Source organism: Xiphophorus couchianus, chromosome 23, assembly GCF_001444195.1.
Source record: "Xiphophorus couchianus chromosome 23, X_couchianus-1.0, whole genome shotgun sequence".
Lineage (NCBI taxonomy): Eukaryota > Metazoa > Chordata > Actinopteri > Cyprinodontiformes > Poeciliidae > Xiphophorus > Xiphophorus couchianus.
Window position 1 is genome coordinate 9,835,720 of NC_040250.1, and position 20,531 is coordinate 9,856,250.

Consider the following 20,531-nt stretch of genomic DNA (forward strand, 5'->3'; position numbering starts at 1 on the left):
CAAGCGGATTTAGTCTGACATATTTTGTTGGGGGTTTTTTCAAGGCCAAAAGTTTTCCAGAAAAATAATGTTTTATAAATGTAAAGTGCTATCAAAATATGCTTTATTTGCCAAGTTTATGTGCATAAATAAGGAATTTGACTTTAAACAGACATCTAATATAAATATACAAACTTTGAGGAGCATTAAAATAATACAACACTATGTATATATAAGTATATATGCACTGTTAATTTTCATGCTAAAATATAGTGCAAATATGCATATTATGTTTTACAACACAGTAGCTAACTACTCTGGCTATACGGTGTTCATTGTGTCAATTGGATTAACAGCCAGAGGGAGGAAACTGTCTCTGTGGCAGCTGGTTTTTGGATATGTGGGGTCTGCAGTGATATTATCTGCTGGTTAGGTACAACATAAATTATTACTCATCCATTAACCAGGCTACTGCATCCATCTTAGTTTGATAGTAAATAGAAAGCACAAACATCAACAACTTTTACTCACACACATAATAAGAAATCACAAAATTCAGGCATAATTTTTTTTCACAAAAAATTGACCTAAATCTTGCATGGTTATTTTGTTATTGACCAAAAAAACCACAAAAAATATTTTTGTATTTATATATATATATATATTTGTGGTTTACATGAGCTTTTAACAAGACAATTTTGGCCTTCATGGCAATACGTTTGGGCAGCTGCTTTAAGGTCATGGATTATATTCAAGATCTGAAAGTTTTCTGATCCTCTGTAATATTGATTTAAAATTAAATGGGTTAGGGTTGACTATGTAAATCTATTATTTTCAGAAATACACATCGATACTTTTCAGCATCAGTTTAATCTGACCTTGATTGATCATTAGGGAGACCTCTGGGCCATATTTTCACTTTTGCCTCTAAGCAGTCGGAAAATCTATGCCAACTCAAAAAGGTCAATCATTTTCATATTAAAACTGTTTTACACACCAAATGTCCTCTGCAGTAAAACAAGAACACATGAATACTAAGAAATTAATACATCTTTTCAAAATGAACTTCTACATATTGTTTATATGAAACATTCTAAATTGGATTCTTTTATTGAGTGAACTTAGGAGCTGTAATATCAAGATTAAATGAAGGAGAAGAAAGAAAACAAAGCTTACCATCATCTTCTCAAAGAGGTCAACTATTTCTTTTTCCGAGAGGTTCATGGATCTCTCGTCAAAGAAAGGCTGTGGCTGAGGAAGTTCGACTTGGGTAGAGATGGGATCAGTTGGGTGCTGAATAAGAGGCTTCTCCTTCTTTGTCCCAGTTTTCCTGAAACTTGTTATACGATCACGCTGAAAGAAAACGACATTCGAGAAATGAAAATATCGCAACAACAGTCTGTTTAATAGGAGAAAAAAATGGTCTAGGCCGCCAAGAATAAAAACTTCCAGTACTTTAGCAGGTTGGAAAATGTCCTGCTAGTAGGACTTAGTTGTACACAATTTACTGTAAACATTAAACACCCCTATTGCGAGGACAGCTAAAAGGTGTAGCTGCAAAGTGAGGGGAAAATCATAAGCTTTAAAACCTGACATAAAACAGTACAATTGAAACATTGAAAAGAAATGCAAAACAAGTTTCAAATATCATTGAACGTAATAAGATTCCATTAAACATCTTAGGACTTTACTTACCATCAGATCTGATATAATTACCTGTTTTGTTCTGATGCTATTTTAGTAAGTCAAGGACAAAATATCAAATACAATTTGTGTGCGATTAAAACATTCCTTATTAAATTCATCAGTTAATTAAATGAATAAATCAGGGAAAGTTTAGCTCTGAGTAGAAAACATACATGGGACACATGCAGGGAGGATGATCGTTAGGTTTACTTAGTAACGGATAAGTAGGGGTAGGGACTGTCATGCAAATGAGATGAGAATGAAATATGACTCAATGGATCAAATGTACTGCATGTGGACAGTATTTGTTAAAAACGGTGAAGGATTTTAAATCAGCTTAATTCTAGCGACATCACTGTAAGAAATCAAGGAGGTTTCTGACTGTGTTCTGTTTCCTCACCACTGGTAAACATTTGAACGTGAGCCTCAATATGCGTCACTATGGTGCCAAGTTTTGTCTTATTGCTACAGGTTTTTTCCAGTGAGCTTTTTTCCCCCACTTCCTCTTCACTTAGCATGGTGGCAGATAAACTTTATTTGCTTGCGCTCCAATTATATTAAAGATTTTATGTATTAATTGTGGTAATGATGACAATTCAAAATACTAGTCTGCAATCCCTTTTTTGAAACTCCAGAGTGAGCGGTAAATGTTTGATTGAAGTTAGATTTGCACATTCAGTTTTAAAGCCATAAACATAATTTTTCCCATAGCCGTACTTAACAGGATATAATTAGCAACTGCATTTTTGTTTCTTTATGTTCTTTTTTAATTAATTAAATCATTAGTAAATTGATCCTAGTTTGACTCAAAATAATTCTTAAAATCATAGTATTTACAAATTTCTAGAATGCATTTGTCCATTTTTAATAGTTGATCCTGAGAAGTATAAAGAAATCCATCCTTTAAGGTAATTTATTGGGAAAAAGAAATCTTCACTTCTTCAGTCTATTAATGGATAAGACTAATCAGTATAGTTTATGCACACTAACCTCACTTGAATGGCATATTTCCTTACAGTTTATTTTCCACATTGAAGAAAATAAAAAAGCTTGTTAGCGAGGTCATATTCATAGCCAAAATATGTTATCCTCTAGGTTGACAAAAACTTGGAAGAGATATTATTCTTTTTTTATAAAGTAAAGTAGGGATACTTTATCCCTACTAAATAAAGTATTCAAATCAAAGTTATAATTTTTCTATTATTTTGTGTGTGGGATTATACTAATGCAACAAATTAAATTAGTTTTAAGCCTGTTTACAAATGTTTTTTTCACAGATGTCAATAATTAAGAGTATTTTAACAACTGAACACTGCAGTTAGCAGTGTTAAATTAGTCCTTAAAATGATCTTGGTAATGTAGTATGAAAATAATACAGTTACAAGGAAATAAACTAGCAGCTGTTTAATAGTAAAAGGCCTTTACTATTTTTAGTTGGAGTTGGGCACATTTGATCCATCCTCAGGTGTATATTAAATTCATGCAACCATGGAAAAACAAGTGAAAAATGTGTGAAACAAAGCTAGTCACAGCAAAATGAAACCAAGCACCTTACCATATCATCAGCCAGTGTTTTTATGTGTATGTTCTGTTGGAGGGAGGGCACAGTATGAAAAACAATATCTAACAGAAAATAAAAACACCGCCAAACCCACAGAAAATGTTCCACCTTAGGTTGTCTTCACATGTACAGTTTTATTTTTGAATTTATCCCATGAAGCACAAATGCTAAATGTCTTAGACTCACAGCAAGGAGAAGTGCCTCTTTTTATGTTTTAGACATGTGAGCATATCCTGAGTACTGTACATGTGAATTAGACACCTAATAATGATCTCTGTATCATTTCTGCTTTCCATTTTTAACTGACAACCAAAATAAAAAGTTTTGTCATTTGGGGGAAGAAAGGAAAAAAAAAGAAAGAGGAAAAACAAAATTGAATGAATTCAGAAATTTCCTGAACACTGCAGCAGATGAACATCCTATCATGCTCAGAAATTAGCATCAGAAGATTGTGAGTTCTGGGTGAAATATGGTGAAAAAGACATTTGTCAAATGTGGAATTTTGTCAAATGTTTTTTCTGGAATAATATACAAGTGAATTTATATGCTGATTTCCACAATTAGAGATCATTTAAGCTGTTTTTTATTTATTCACCTGCATAATGCTTAAAGTTGTACATTCAAAGCACTTTTGCCTTAATGTATTTTTGTGAAAGATATGGTACGTAGACTTTGAACTTCTATTTCAATGCTTTGGGAGCCAAAGTATTTAATGTTTGCTCTATTTCATGTCAAAAATGTAACATAACACCTGATGTCAATGATAACGCACATTTTTTCACAAAGCGCAATTTCCAGGTTTTGGAAAAACAAGTATTGGCCTATTGAAATAAAATTTGTTCCTGCAACCCGTTTTTCATTTTATATATTTTAAGCCAAAACTAAAATTTAAAAGATGAAAAACAAGATTTTTTTTGTTTTTTGGGGGTGATTCTTGTATCTGATTTAAAAAACCCTTTGTTGATGTTTGGTTGTCAATTGAAAAAGAAAAGAATGAATGATTCACAGATTCTTAATGATCCTAAATAATAAAGTGAATTAAAAAGTAATGTGTATGATCCCCAGGAATAAACAATTGAGACATAAGACCCACATGTAGACAGGGGCCAGTTATCAAAGCAAACCAATGCTTTTACCATGATGCCTGAGAATGTACCAGACAACGATTGTTTTTTCTGGCTATGTGGACCAGAGCCTTATTCAAAGAAAAGTAGCTTGATCATGTTTTAAATAAATTTTCTGGTTTAATGTTGTTAAATTCTGGTATTTCCATCATCAAAATCTCATAATGGCCCATGCCTACATACAAATATAAATGAATAAAAGAAAAACCACCTGACAGCCAACACTCAGATTGGTTTTTCCACTTAAAACATGCAAGTTAGTTTTGCTTAAATGAAGATGTGTGTGAAACAAATAAGAAAAAAAGCAGCACACACTGCCAAGGCACATAGATGAATTTCTTTGCAGTGGCACTGGTTCTGAAGAGCATCTTTTGTGGTGACAGGGACCGAAAAGATTTACACCAAAACTTCAGCTGGAACAGATGTTTATTTTCTCCTCAAACACAATAAGAAAGCGCGCTGCCACAGGGTTGTGGCTCAGCAAGGGACGGCCGTTTGAAACACACCTCAAATGGGAATCGGTAACAACTCTGCCATATGTTGTGGTGCTAGGCTGTAAAGTACTAATGAGTCGGGAGATGTGGGGCTGTGATGGTCATAAAGCCTGCCTCCAGCCGTGGATTTCTCCACTATTCTAATCAGGAAAATACAGATACTGGGGCGAGGAAACAAATTGGCTTTAACCTGCACCTCCCTCTGCGAGTCTCCATCAGCTGTCGCTCTGGGCAACTCCGTGCAGACACACAAAGTGCCATATCTGTCACCAGCTTTGTCTGCAACAGCTGATCAACAGTTGGAAGATGAAGCTATTAAACACAACAAAACGTGTCAATCTTGTGCAGGTTTTAGACGTTCCCTGAAGTTTTATTCCACTTCCAGATATCAGACATGTTGTCTTCCCCATGCATCATATCCAGATGATTCCTTTTTCCCTGTGGGAGCCAGATAACCACCTGGGCCTCACTAATCCAGACAAACATCAGTTCCACCAAGGCACAATTAGATGCATTTAATAAAGCTGCATCACTACTCACAACAGCAACCTGACCTGAGCGACAACTTTTCCCATTACTAACTCAGAGCGTATGTGTCATTAAGCCCAGCATTCTCTGGCAGTCGCAAACTGCGTGAAACAATAGCTAATTTACAGATAGAGTACTTAAACATTTTCTAATCAATTTAACAACAATCAAACCACTGTTTGGTTAATTGCCTTGACTTGAGGGCCTTTCCTTGCCCATTATCTTGGCAGCATCGCAACATTGCAATTAAACACCTAACAATTAAGCTTCCATGTCCTCTGGGCTTTGCGTGCTTATTAAAGTAAACTTTTTCATTGTAATAAATGTTTATTACCAAACACATATTTCCACTAAATAATCTAATCAAATTAGCTCTGGGTCCCTCCTTAATCAAATCTGATCATAGGTCCATGCAGATCCTCAAAAATGAAAACACAAAGCAATATCCCACAACTTGAAAGGCAATTTGGGGCAAACAAAACTGTACCAGTATGCATATTTCACAAAACAACTTCTAATATCGCCATAGCAAACTGCGGTTGAATATGAACCATATCGTTGAATAGCTCCATTTTATTGGAAACTCATACCAGGTGGCGCATGTAATAACCTGACTTCTGAGACGGAGAGAAGATAAATGCTGCTTCAGAGTGACTATAACTCCACCGCTTTTAAAAAGCAGAGCTGCCTGCACTAAGCTAATTTAACTTGAGCATCTGTATAGTGTATTTAACTCACTCACTGGAACTATCACCATAAAAATCAGAGACCACGATGCCTTTGTAAAACAACTTGAAGGAAATTAGATCTTACTTTAATTAGTTACAGCCATATGAAGGAATTGTCTAGAAATAAAAGTTGCTCCATTACAGATTTATCCTGTTTTTACTTTTATTGTCACCATTAAATATTCCAGATCAAACCATTTTTTTTATTACAAGCTAGCCAGAGTAAATACAAAATGCACACACATATTAAAGAGAAAAACGCTATTCAAGCCAATCTGGCCGAAGTAAAACAGTAACTGTCCCCCTAAACCTAATAACTGGTTGTGGCACCCTTTGCAGGAACAAATCGAACATCGCTGGGGAGAAAGTCCTTTAAAAAGTCACGATTCGCACATAGTGTGTTTTTTTTTTAGCAGGAACAGTCTGCTTAAAGTCATAACACAGCATATCAATCCGGACTTTGACTAGGTCACTAAATAGGCATGCATTCTTTTCTCTTTATTCTTCTTTTATCCCAACTTGTGGATAACAACTCTCACTGTAGTGTCCCAAATGTATTAATTTCAAATCATCATGTGTTGCTTTTTGATAGAATTTAGCCAACTTCATGCTGTCAAACAGGTTCTATTTTAAGTTTTTTATTTTGTTGGTCTGGCAGAAATCAGATCTGGATATGGTCAGTGGAAATGAGAAGACCATTTAAAAATGCAGTCGATCATAGTCATTTTGTAATGAAACAATTTCTTTAACACATAGGACCTGGTTGGTCTAGCTAACTTTTTGCCCCTAAAACAAAATCATGAAAGACTTTTTTTTCTACCAACTCTGGTTGTCTTGTCCAATATTAAAGTTTGTTTAATGTTCTGAAATATTTGAGTGTGACAAAAAACTAAAGAAAACTGCAGTGGGTGGCATATTTTACAGCACTGTAACAAGTGCTGACAGAGAGGAGACTAATGCAACCACAGCTGTCAGCTTTTGCCAGTCACTACACAGTTAAAACATCAACTTTATTCACAGACTGAACATTATAATTTCACAACACATTTCCTGAGAATCTGCTAATTTCACCTCAGCAACACAAATGGAGTACATCTCAAAATTGTAAACCATAAACAAGAAGTTCATAAATTACTATTTAAGAAGTCTCAGACTTAATTTGCTCAGTATTTAACCAAAAGAGCACCTACTGCAGGTGTTTATGAAAAAAAGGCACGTTGCATCAATTTATTTACTATAATTTATCCAAAGTTACTATATTGATTCCATTAAGTGTAGAAGAAACATGAAGCTTTCATTTAACTAAATACACCAAAGGTCAATCTAGTTCAGGAATTAGATGGTTTCTTTTTCCAATTACCCAAATTATCTTTGTGTAATCAATTAATATGAACAGTAATCCTTCTAATATGAGCAATTTGAGGGAGTGGCATCAAGCTGCACAGAATTCCCTCTGTGTAACCAAATCAGATCAGAATAAACTCATTAAAATATCTAATAACTGTTGTCAACATGTAATTACAGCCTCCAAATGTGCTCCACATGTGAACAAACATCTTCCGACATTTTGGGCATGAATACAGACAACTGTAAGTGCCAAACTGAGTCTTTCTGGTTTGCACTTTTTACACTGTCAGACCCTGATTCAACCTGTTGGGTTGGAATTAGAGCTGTCCATTAAACATTCACTCTTATTAGCCGTTTGGAAAAGCAAATTAGAAAGGAGTTAGTCTTCAGACTTTAAATGAACATGTCAAACACAGTTTCTTATCATTTGGTGTATTTAGGTCTTCAAAAGAACTGAAGAAAGATGTGACAGACTAACTTGGAGATCAGCTTTTTATCTCCGATACCCAATGAAAAAGAATTTACTTAGTCTACAGGCAGGAAATGTGATACAGTAAGTCCAATAAATATCTGCAAGCATCACCTGGTTTCTTTTGCCATTGTATACTAAAGTCTGTGGAAAATAACAACATTAAATTAAACACCATATCTTCACATTTGTGTGATTGTGTTTATCTTCTAATTCATCTAATCAATGCACAATTTACAGAAATAATTCAATATGCGAAGGTTAAGTTCATGGACATAAAATAAAAATGTAAAGCATGATTTTGTCTATGAGTTTGCTTCTTTGCCAATTCGTACTGTATGAAATTGCACTTAATCTGACAGCTGTACAATTACAATTTGTTGCATTTTACTTTCAATGTGATCCTCATTTGGATCAGCCAATTCTGAAAAAATAATCTAACCAAAGAAAGAGACCGTCTAGTGGTTATTGTATATTAGTCTTTCAAAATATGCATAGAGTTTAGCTTTTCTTGGGCAGCTCTGGTCCCTAGCCCTCACAAATACCAGCAGTTCGATCTACAGGAAATAAAACATCACAAAATCAGATAATATTGTCTAAAACTTTGTAGACGTCAGTAAATTACTAACAAAAATGCCCTACAGTTTTTATTGCCAGCTAATACTTAAAAAAGTTACGGGTCATTGAGTCTTGTTCAGAAAAGACACAGACATTGTTTACGGCTTCTTAAAATGGAAACTTCTGAAAAGAGGAAGTATATAGAAACCACAGCAGCTAAAATCTGAATGACTTCACACTGGATGACCCAACCATGTGACTGCATGAGAAACGGGAAAGCACAGAACTGCCTTCGGGTCATCTCTGTTTTTGATGAAAGAAACGTCCTAATGGTGCGTTACTCTCAGTAGAACCGATATGGAGCCATTAAATACAGCAGAGATTTCAAAAAGTCTTTCTAAACTGGCCAACATTAAACACAGAGTGATTTGCACTTTACAGATTGATAAAACTAATATATTGCCAATTAATTTTTACAAATTACTGACAAGTAAAACCCTACAAACTGACTGAACGGTTCCTGTGATATACCTACCTTACAACGGGTTCAGTCAAGGAGGTTCTAAAGATTATCCCAGGTATTTGAGATACATGTGACATTACCAATGAAAGTTAACATTCTAGTAAAGTTTATTGCTATTACAAGATTTTAAAACATGGTTACTTATTAAAGATCTGTGACAATTTTTTAAAGATTGAGGTGTTGGTTTTAAAGGGTTCTTGAAGAACAAGAGCCGGAGAGGTTTTATGATACTTAACTAGAATCAAATGGCGTATTTAAAATGTATAAAGGTGGAAAATGTCTAAAGGCACGGCAGCGGGTTTCCTCTGCATAGCCCAGGGCACTCTTGTAAAGGAGATTTTTAATCTCAGTGAAAGATCCTGGGAAAATAAATAAAATAATCATATTTAAAACTTTTAATAGTTTTCATCATCTCAAAAAAAATGGGAATATCAAAAAGTTGATTTCAGGAATTCAATTCAAAGATTCAGATTCAATGATGATAGCAAAACCCTCATTACTCTATTGAGTGTCTTAGTCTTTCCTTAGTCAGCAATGCCATGGCTCTCCAAAACATCACTGGTTGTGGAAGCCTCACAACAGGCTTCATAAAGCTTTACTTCTGAGACACTTCACTCTTCCCAAAGAGTCTAGAAACTCTGTGATCTTGATACTCATATGAAATGCAATCATTGCTTTCATATAAATTCCAAAAAGAGGACTTTGGACCACAGAGCAACAGTCCACTCCTATTTCTTGTAGCTAAGACACTTCTGATGCTGTCTCTGGGTTAGCAGAAGCCTGACATGAGGAATGTAACAGCTGCACCCCTTGTGCTGGATACGTCTGGGTGAGGACAGCGACTACAGCTGCAGTTTCTCTGAGATTTTCATGGCTATATATTTTGTTGTTTACCCTTCTTGACTGACCAGCAGACAACTGTAAAGCCAGAAGTCTACCCCTTGATTATTAGGCCCTAGCATAATTTCTCTGTAATAAAAAAAATCATTTTTATTGCTCTGGGAGACTGTATTTGAGTCGTTATGATCTGTCATAATCATTAGGATAAACAGAAATAAATGCTTTAACTATATTGCGCCGTGTGTTCAAATAGAATAACTGAAAAGAAGTCGCTTCTTGATTATGTTGTAATTTACTGAGAAGCAACTGTATCAGTCTATAATCATGTCACACTGTGTGACTCAAACCTGCAATTTAAAAACTAGGGTGAAAAACATACTCACAACTATCAAGAAAGCTGGTTTTGACCATAGATTTTTAAGTAAAGCTTGTCACTATTAAAAAACATAATTATTTTAGGAGTGGAAAAATGTCCCCTGCAGCACTATTTTGATATAAGTGAGATGGGAAAACACGTTCATCCTGGTGAGCATCTAACTACAGCAACTTCAGTCATCCTTCAGTCATTAATCATCAAACCGCTCAGTGCAACTATAGCCATGATAAAAGCATGATTCACTTCCTGCAACATAAAAGCAAACATTTCTGTTCTGATATACAGCCATTATCTTCAGTAGATTATTAAATATCCTTTTTGTCTTATGTCCCACCCAGTGATCTATACAAACTACGCTTATTCCAGAGTTACATCCAACCAATGAATTTGAGGGTTTCCTCTGCTGTGCTACTGAAGCATTCTGAGCCACTTCCTGTCTCCCACTTCCTGAATGCCATTACAGCATTGAAATGTGGTCAACTTCCTGCTGGTTTTCACACGTCGGCCCAACACTATTGTCTTTGTGTTTGCAAACCAGCACAAAATAAAGGACAAAACTGCTACACGGAAAGCTTGACTGCATCACAAGACCAGCCAAACAGGACTGAGGCAAGAAAGAGCAGCATGAAATCTACAACAAGTTGACAACTTGTGCTACCCGCATGTTAGCAAAACTTAAAATAATTCCCTTAGGCTTCTCTGGAAGTCATAAATCAAAGTGCTAAAAATCTTCAAATGCCACATGAACATGATTCACAATGTGATGCTGTCAAAACTGTCCCAAGCTAAAGATAACGCCCTGCCTTGTTCACTTTATTCCAACTTAAAAATGGCAGTTTCATATTTTTGATTTTATCTCAACTCTTTGCAAATCTTTGCTTGATGAAAGATGTTTGAGTAGGTCTTAAAAGAGTAATTTATTTAACTTTCTGTTCTTCAAAACTGGAACTATAATTTCTAACATATTTGATAAATCCGATAAAGCTGCTGAACTGAGCAGAACATTCCCAGAGTTTAATGCGTTTAACTTAAATTGCTGCACAAAACTGAACTATTGCAATACTTGCCAATAATATCATTAATAGCTTAATCTAAATATATAATTTAAAGGTTCTCTGTGGCACACATGGATTTCCAGCTCCCCCATAGAGCAATGACAAAGACCTATGTTTAGCTTTTGCGCTGCAAGACGTGTATTTTGGCTTAGTTTACAGATTTCTTTTGTTTTTATTTTACAGAATGTGTTTTTTTAAAGAGCATACTGTATATTTTTATACCATTGAACCAGAAAAGGTCTTTCATTGAAAGAATGAAATGTGAAATGCAATAATCTTTTCATTTTCAGTGGGTTTTAACAAAATAAAAAACAAACAAGAACAGATCATTTGAAAAGAAAAAAAAAGAAAAACGTTCTTTTTTTTTATTATTATTTGATGTGTGGTTGCTTATTGGGCATTCCATCAGAAACACTTTATTCAACTCAGATTATGTGGTGTAAACATTATTTTTAAGGGAAAATTCAACCCAAACTTGAAGAAAGAAAACATAACAGATCATCCTTCTGCTATACAGAAACGTTTAGCATTTTCTCTTGATGTCTAGCTATAGATGTTTTTTGAGTCTTTTAACCTTCCTCCCAACCATAACGTCCAGCATTAAGCCTGTTAAAAAGAAGTAAGAATTGCACAATCATGTGCTTCCTATAACTGGTGCCAGTTTGTTAGGTCTCCAAGCAACAGAACTAAACTTCTTTTTTCTTCTTCTTCTTTTTACATATTTCTCAAGTTCAGATATGGAAACTGATAACTGTGGTGAGCTCTGAGGCTGAACGTAACTGAAGAGGAAAATAATATATATGTCCTTTAAAGCAGCACAAAGTGACTAAAACATCAGACTGTCCTTTGTTTCAGAGAGACTAAGAGAAGGGAGTATTTCTGCAGAAAAGAGTATAACTTAAGAGCATAGTTTTCTATGAACTGCAACAAAGAAATAATCATATCCTGCATTTCTATATTACAGTATACATTCAGTTTCAATTGAGAAAATCCTAATATGTAATTTTCAAGGTCATTTCATTACACGGCTTCTCATCATCCACATGGACTGAAAAATTGCTTCTTTTCTAATGTAGAAAAGAAACAAAAAGTAAAGAAAATCCTCAGTATTAAGGATATCAATCATTTAAGATAAGATAGATAAGATAAATCTTTATTGTCATTGTCACAAGGACAACGAAATTCAAAACGAAATTTAACACCAATTGTTTATCACTGCCATAAAAAAATAAAAGATTTGCGGTATCAATTCCTGCTTGTCCCATCTGGTCAATGCAAATGATTTTTTTTTTGTTTGTTTGTATTGAAAGCATGTTATATTTTATTTTTATTTTGTCTACAATTGCTACTCAGTGGTGGTTGTTGTGTGTCTTGTCTCTATGCTGTAACTGCGAAATAATTTTCCTGCTGGGATGAATAAAGTAATTCTATTCTATTCTATTGTTTATTTCTTATTACTCTGCTTGAATTTCTTGCCAGATTTATTTGGAAATCAGATCGTAATAAAGCCTGAACCTTACTTCTCTGTTTTATTTCATTTTGGTAAATGTGATCAAATCTAAATAGCTGTTTAAAGAAGACATACAGCCATACAAGCAGAACATATCAGGGGTTTTTTTGTAATCAGTGTACTTTTGATTGGATTATAATAATGACAATAATGTGCCCTTTGACATATATGTTCTACTAGACTATAAAATTACTAATATTAAAGCAGGAGTTCAAACAATTTCAAATACCTAAAACAAATCTTTCATATCTTTCACTTTCTTTTCTCAGACGCCTACTGAAACTTTCTGTTCCAGCATTCCGTAGCTGCTCCTCAGAGCCCACTGCCCTGCATGTTTTAATGCCGACCTGCTACATCACACCTGATATTAGCTGATGGTTAATTAGCAGCTTTCTGCTGAACTTGACGTCATGCTGAGGAACTGATTCAATCACTGAAGTCAGCTGCGTTGGAGCAGAGACACATCTAAATCAAGCAGGGCAGAGGGGTCCAGGGCACAGAAGTTAAAAAACACAAGCATCAAGTTTACTGAAGCACTTTTGTTCACAACTTATCTCTAATAAAAACACAAAACTGTTATATCACTACTCCTGATGGCACAGCTTTGTCAATACAGCTTGCATTTCTGTAACAAATCTCCTATTTGCCTTTTTGTTCCTCAAATAGTGAGACGTGTTTTTGCTCTGCTTTTATGGATCTTACTCATCTCCCAAAGTTAAATTTCTGCAGCCACATCCCCCCCAGCACGTTTTTCCAGTCGTGCTGGAGGGATTTGAAGGCATTCTAGCAGAAACCCGCATATGCTTTTCTGGAGTTCTAGATGTAGCTTGATTAGCCATCAGTTTGCTTGCGAGCAGCAATGTTTTCTTATTTTTTCACATTTAGAATGTTACATTGAGTCCAGAGTTACAAACAAGCATGATCTGACTTTGAATAAAGTTTGGAATATGTGTAGGTTCAGCAACAGAGAACTAAAGACATTTTTAAACCAATCGGATGAAACCGTAGGATTCTCATTTGAACATTCCTTAAATACTCTCAATATTATAAGAAGTCAATTTATGGAAGAGGATTACGGCCACTGAAACAAAAATAAACAACAAAAAAAAAAAAATCACTTAAATCCAACAAGTTCCTCAGAAAGTTAGTTCACCTGCTCAACTCATATTGCTGTCAATAAAGTTGGCTGCTCCTTTGTGCCAATCTGCATGAATGTCAAAAAAAAGCCAGAACTGAGAAAAAATTTCAGATTTGTGAGAATAAATTCCAAATTCTAAAAAAATCATGTCAGAATTCTGAAGAAAAAAACGTCTGAATTCCCAGACTGAAGTTAGAACTCAAAAAAACATCAGGACTCTCCAAATTCTGGGAAAAACACCTCAGAATTCTGGCTTCATCTCAGAATTTTTATAAATAGTTTTTAGTTTCCGTAGTCCTTGTCCTATGGTTAAAAAAAAGAATGAAAATGTGCGCATGTCATTAAATTTCACTGCAAAGTAATTTAATCTTGGATCTCACATCAACAGGTTGTTCAATTTTGATAAGCATGACTCCAAAAAGCACCACTGGCCAAGTATCCCATTAATTCTCAACATACTTAAACTTTATTCAAAAGCCCTACAGAAGAAAAGACTGACTAATCAGTGTTGAAGAGATACACATTGTTGAAATATGTACTTGTCACAGATGGCCGCTACAAACTATCCACAAACAGACACAGCTATCAGTTTTACCGCAAGGCTTGTAACATGATAGAGTATGTCAGGAATTTCTCAGTTGTGTTTGCACCTTTTACTAGTCAGCATGCTCTGCCAAATGGAAAGCTCCACATGATTCATCATGAACAAATTGATCACATGGCTAATTTGCATATCAAAAACATTGCTGTAAAGTGCAATTCTGCATTTCTTATGTAGAAACCTGCAATGGCTTGCAAAAATAGTCATAACCTAAGCTTTTCCATATTTTGTCACATTGTAGCTACAAACCTTTGCAGCACAGATGCAAAAGTTTGGCTGGTTTGTTTATCTGTTAAGTTTGTATGTTAGTTTACTAACCATTGTGTGTCAGCCGTGGTCTGATCAGCCACTGTTTAAGTTTCCCTCGTATTTTGTTCATCAGTTCAGTTTGTGCTTGACTTTTGTGTGTTACAACACAAGTTCAAGTCTGTTATGTTGACTTTTGGGCCCCATATAAAAAATGTAAAATAAAATTTTATATATATATATATAAAATTTTATTTGACATTTTTTGCAAATAAATGGGAATTAGTTCTGAAAGTTTTCAGTGTCTCTTCTCTCTGGCTGGTCTGTGCAAATCCCTGACACACCTACAGACTGAAAATTCCCCAAGTCTTCTACGTAAAATAGCTGGAGTTTGGTAAGATTGGATGGAGAATGAGTAAATGTGAAATTTAAAGACTGGACTTGAAAATAACTATTTACAATCCAGATGACTTCTGAAGCTAGTTGCACTGAGCATCAAAGTTGATCGATCACATAAGATTAAAATCAGATACATTGAAGTTAGTTCTATTGTTACAAAATATGGGAAGGTTTAAGGAACTTTTACTGTGTACAATCTGAAATACACAACTGCATGCAAAACAGGTTAATTTTATTTATGTAAAAACTGAGATTTAATAAACGTTTTAAAGTGTGTTCACATAAATGATATTTATCAGTTTAATTAATAAATGATTTGTTGGCATATAAATGCATTTTTATAAGAGAGCATTTCTGAATATACTAATGCTCTTTATATTAACACAGAAAATTTATTCATGCCTAAGCAGAGACAGAAGTTGTGAGATTTGAGACCAGATTTGACAAGCTGTGAAAAGTCATCGTCATTGTTTTATCTAAGCTATCTAAAACTCATAAGACTGGCTCCAATGCCTGTTTTCTTCACTGATGTTGTAGGTTAAAGGTATGCATGATCCAACAAAAAATATACAGCCCAATTGTTTGTTTTTTTTAAGAGAGTGGGACGTATCCCTTTCTCAATTTGCACTCTGAGGTCATCTTTTACTCTGGTATGCACAGAGGACATATTTCTCCCTTCTTGCCAAACAAGCACAACTAAATTCCTTTTAAAGATCTCATTCCATTTTCCTGCTCCAATGAATGGCACGGTGCCATGTTATCACTTCAATAACAGTATGGAAACAAACAGCTTCAGAAAACTGGCAGGTTTTGCAGTGAGTTTCTCTCAAAACACTGAAGAGTTATGTGATTGTCCTTGGCAGAGTCTCTGCAACATGGGGCCTCGTAATCCAAATGATGTAATCCTGCACAGAAACCTGTTGAATAAACACTCAGTTCTCAGAGCTTCTCCCTTAAAGCCCGACTTTAACTTTGCTTTAGGCAGAAATGAGTGTGTGATGATGGACATTAGCCTATTCTTGAATCTGCATGACATTTTAAGTATTTGACCGCAAATCTTTTGGTAACATCTTGAGTTATTTTATCAGACTAAACTACTTACCTGTGTTACTACATGTGAAACCATTAAAATCTGCTACATTTAAATGTTTGTTTCATGAGTTTTACATGTTTACAACCAAACTATGGTGCAAAAAATAGGTGACTTGTCGTGGGAATAAACAGAAGAGATCAAATCAAGGCTCCTCCCAAAGACGAATAATCACTTCCTCCCTCGATTCAGAGCTCTGTTGAGATTTCTGCAAACAGCTATACTTTAGACTGGAGGAAGATTGAGCAACAGGGAACATGCCTGGCCATGAGACTGCCTTCAGAAACCAAAACTGCTCGTCTTACACAAGCTCCTCAGACGTGATATTAGGTGGTGAAGTCATCACAGTTTCCTGAAGCACCACCCTAGCTCTGGGAGAATATGCAACTTCAGTCCAGTCTGGGATTTCCTGTCTGGCACGTCTTATCGCCAAACTTTGTCTCGACTTTGCGCCTGCAAACCATTTACTGCAAGCTGAAAACACCACATTAAAAGGAGTAGAAGTTAACAGTCAAGATGTTCATAAATTCCCAGACTGAGTCATGTGGTAGCGCTGCCCTTTTCACTGTGGTCTTATCACACATATGATGTGATCCATTTACAAATGGGTACTCTGAGTGTTTTCACACATGGTGCATAAATGCATCTCCACAAGAATCCTGGCCACTTTTAATCAGTTAGTCGCTCTACAAGCCTGTTCAGACCTTGCACTGACATGAATCCTGGATGATTCTAGTACAAGTAGACAGATTTCAGCTTGACTGGTCAGACCTTAATGACCACATCTAGTTATTGTACATGCAAAAATAAAATATGTAGAAAGATCTTTAAAAATCACAAATACAGTGAGCCAGTAAGGGTAAGATTCATCTATTCAGTTGTTCTTTTTGAAGATACTTAGGCCACAACACTTAAAAAAGAGGAACAAAACAGATTTGTGACTGATTGTAAAGGATTATCAAGGAACAATTATAATAGAGTGACTATATCGGGTGCAGTCAACTCCAAAACTAAAACAAGCACCGCCCTGTAATCCTCAGATTAATATAATCCTGAAAAATACATTGTTTTTTGGTTTGTTTGTTTTTTATTGTGAAGGAGTCAAACAAGGACTTTTATAGCAGCAGGAAAATCTCACTGTTAAGACAACTCCAACAAAGAGCATCTTGGGAACACTAGGTTCAGCAAACTGAGACCAGATTTGTGATACAGTATTCATGGATTTCTTTCTGTGGAATTATCATCTATTTGCAGATAGGGCGTTGCTATTTAACACAGCCAATCCAGGAGCACCATTCCTTTTCCTTCGTGCTGATTGGCTGTATCCTAAGATAGGAAATAAGGAAGACTGTGGGTGTTAGCTTCTGTGGTACTACAAAGATGGTTTCCACAGTGTATACATTACTGCATGTTAAGGTATATTTCTGTTTGACCTATGAAAACAGGCAGTTATTAGTGTTTAGTATTGGGACTAAGATTTTCTGACATATTAAAATTAGAAATACATATGAAATTATGCAAATCTCCTATATTTACTACTTAATACTTGAGGAATTTTGACATTTTTACCACAAATATTTGACTTTGTAATTCAACTTCTTGAATTATCTTAGATAAACTCTGAGTTTTTGTCTAATTAATTGAAGTGTTTTTTTCCCTCACAGATCTTTGGCTTACTGCAAATTTTAAAAACTTAACAAGTGTCATTGAGTCACAAACACATACTTTTGAATTAAAAATGGAACAAGGAGAAGAAAACTCTTGAACAAACTGAATAATTACAAAACAAATGTCACAGCTGTTTACATCATATTAGAAAATATTCTATTTTTACTTGCAAATATGTGAAATTAATCTAGAAATGCATTTGTTCTGACAGAAATTTACTCCTCCAAGACCATGTTATTTTTGTCTTGTATCTATAAAGGCCTTTATGCTCTGATGTACTTATGAACTGTCAAATTACAAAGAAATCCATGTCAAAACACTGAAAATGATCTCAGTTGACCCACTGCATCCTTGAATGAACTCAGTCTAGGCGTGGATCCAGACTGGATGTTTGTGCATGATCAGATGAATCAATGGAGACTGCAGCATAAGCAAGCGCCATTAGATTTTGCTTGACTGACTCCTTCAGACAACTTCTGAGACAATTATAATTTTGCTATAGAAGTTGGATCCCTGCTCTGCTTCCACACAGGAGACTTTAGCATCAGTCCACACACTGCAATGCAGTCCACAGTGTGCTACCAGCAGACATTGAAATGCATTGGGATCAGCGTCTGACATGGAGTTGATGCAAAAGAACTTTCCCACATAAATAAAGGCTTAATGCAGTCATAAACAATAATTATTGCTAGCTAAACAAACAGATTACTTCAAAGTTGACAGAGGATTCCTATCTGATGGCCCGAATGTAAAATTGTTGATAAAATTGTAGCAAATTACATAAAGAGGTGGTGCTTCTCAGAACTGATAGAAAGCTATGCAATTTGTTTGCTATTTAGAAAACAAAAGTTACTGAACACAGGAAAATACTCGGGAAATAAAAACTCATGTATAAGCAAATCTATTTTAAGATGTACTGAAGCAGAAAACATTATTTTAGCACATGCTTTGCTTTGCTATTGGCAGCTAAGAACTGATGTCACTCAGCTGCAGTCAGATTTTCCTCAACTTCACGCTCCAACTCCTAGTGAGAAAACCAGAACACTATGGGAAGCTTTTTGTCTTTAATCATGCAATTACTCACCAACAGTAGTTTCGACATCTACAAAGAGCAGAGCTGAACAGTGTGCTCACCACTGTCTTTGATGTGGTAACTGTTGGTTTTAGATCATCCTGACACTAACTAATTCCTATTACATTGCCTTGCAAAAGTATTCATACGCCTTGAACTTTTTCACATTAACAGCATCAAGAAGACCAAGGAGCACACCAGTCAACTCAAAGATATTGCTGTGGAAAAGTTTGAAAACATGTGGAAGTTGATTTAATCAGTTGAAAAAACAAAATAAAATCTATTGGCCACTATCGATGTTTGGTGGAAACCTAACATTGCACAGCACCCCAAAAATAACATTCCTCAGAGTGAAACGTTTTGGGGTGGCAGCATTATGGTGTGGGAATATTTCTTTCCTTGACAGGAACAAGAAAGCTTATCAGCATTAAATGGCGCTGAAAACAGGACAATCCGAGGCCACAAAATACTTGAGATTAGGGCAAAGATTCGCAAAGTACGACAACAACAAGGAGCTAAAATGTAATGATTCAGATTGCAGCATATTTATGGGTAAGAATGCCCCAGTCAAACTCCAGACATATATCAAATTAAAAATATGTGGTAAGTTTTGAAATCTTATGTTCAGAATTGCTTTTAATCCAATCTTTCTGATTTTGAACTATATTGTAAAACAGGGGTCTTCTACTCCACCAGTGAAATAAAATTTTTAGATGTGTCCCTGATTGAAATGGCCAAATTACCTCCTCAGTTTGCAGTCAAGTTCTCCAGATTTGTACTAATAACCTAATAATTTGACTTGGCTGTTTTGAAGTAGAGACATATCTAAAAGTTGCTGGACACCAGCCTTCCTACTTCACAAGAATTCACTACTTTGCATTAGTCTTTTAAACAGTATAAAAATAAAACCCATTTACATTTTTGACTCTAAAGTGGCATGTAAGTGGAATGTATTCCATTTCTACTTTTGTTGTTAATGTCCTGCACCACAAGCTTGGTTATCATATTGAAAAATGCAACCTTTGCAAAGTACCGATAACAAAACCCTCAACTATAACCACATCTACTGACAGAAAGGAACTGCTTGATAACACCAGTGAACCACTAATGTCAGAATCAGGTTGGACTCCTTTTCAAATATGCACACTTATCTCTATATCTAGATTACTTCACTAGGCCGAGCAGATGTGGAAGCCAGAAATGAACCAATGCCAACCGACGTTTACAGTTGTTATCTGACAGACACTGCCCTCAAGCTGACTAAGGTCACCCTTTATCAATCACACACACTCACAGGGTTAATAAAAGCCCCACAATAACCACGTGCATCGCCCAGCGCAATAAGTAATCCAGTAACAAGGTCTGTATGAACATGTGAGCGCAAACAGGTCCAGCTGTCACAACAAGAGCACTCTTCAGAAAAAGAAAAAAAACTTTCAGGAAAAGCATTGATAAGATGATCACATGATCTACTTAGTGCCTTGAAAATTGAAGCACTCAGCATAACAGTATCTGATTTGCTAAACTCTGACTGCTATT

At 35.4% G+C, this 20,531-nt stretch overlaps 1 protein-coding gene across 4 annotated transcripts in view; it reads right to left on the bottom strand.

Moving 5' to 3' along the window:
• The window catches only part of diaph2 (diaphanous-related formin 2), a 460,396-nt gene that overhangs the window by 438,700 nt on the left and 1,165 nt on the right, over positions 1-20,531 (bottom strand). For all 4 annotated transcript variants that reach the window (XM_028008256.1, XM_028008257.1, XM_028008255.1 and 1 more), the window contains exons 3-4: positions 3,221-3,253; positions 1,156-1,332 (exon numbers count right to left, since the gene is read on the bottom strand). In XM_028008256.1, the coding sequence (XP_027864057.1) occupies positions 1,156-1,332; positions 3,221-3,253 (210 nt within the window). The remainder of the gene's footprint in view (positions 1-1,155; positions 1,333-3,220; positions 3,254-20,531) is intronic.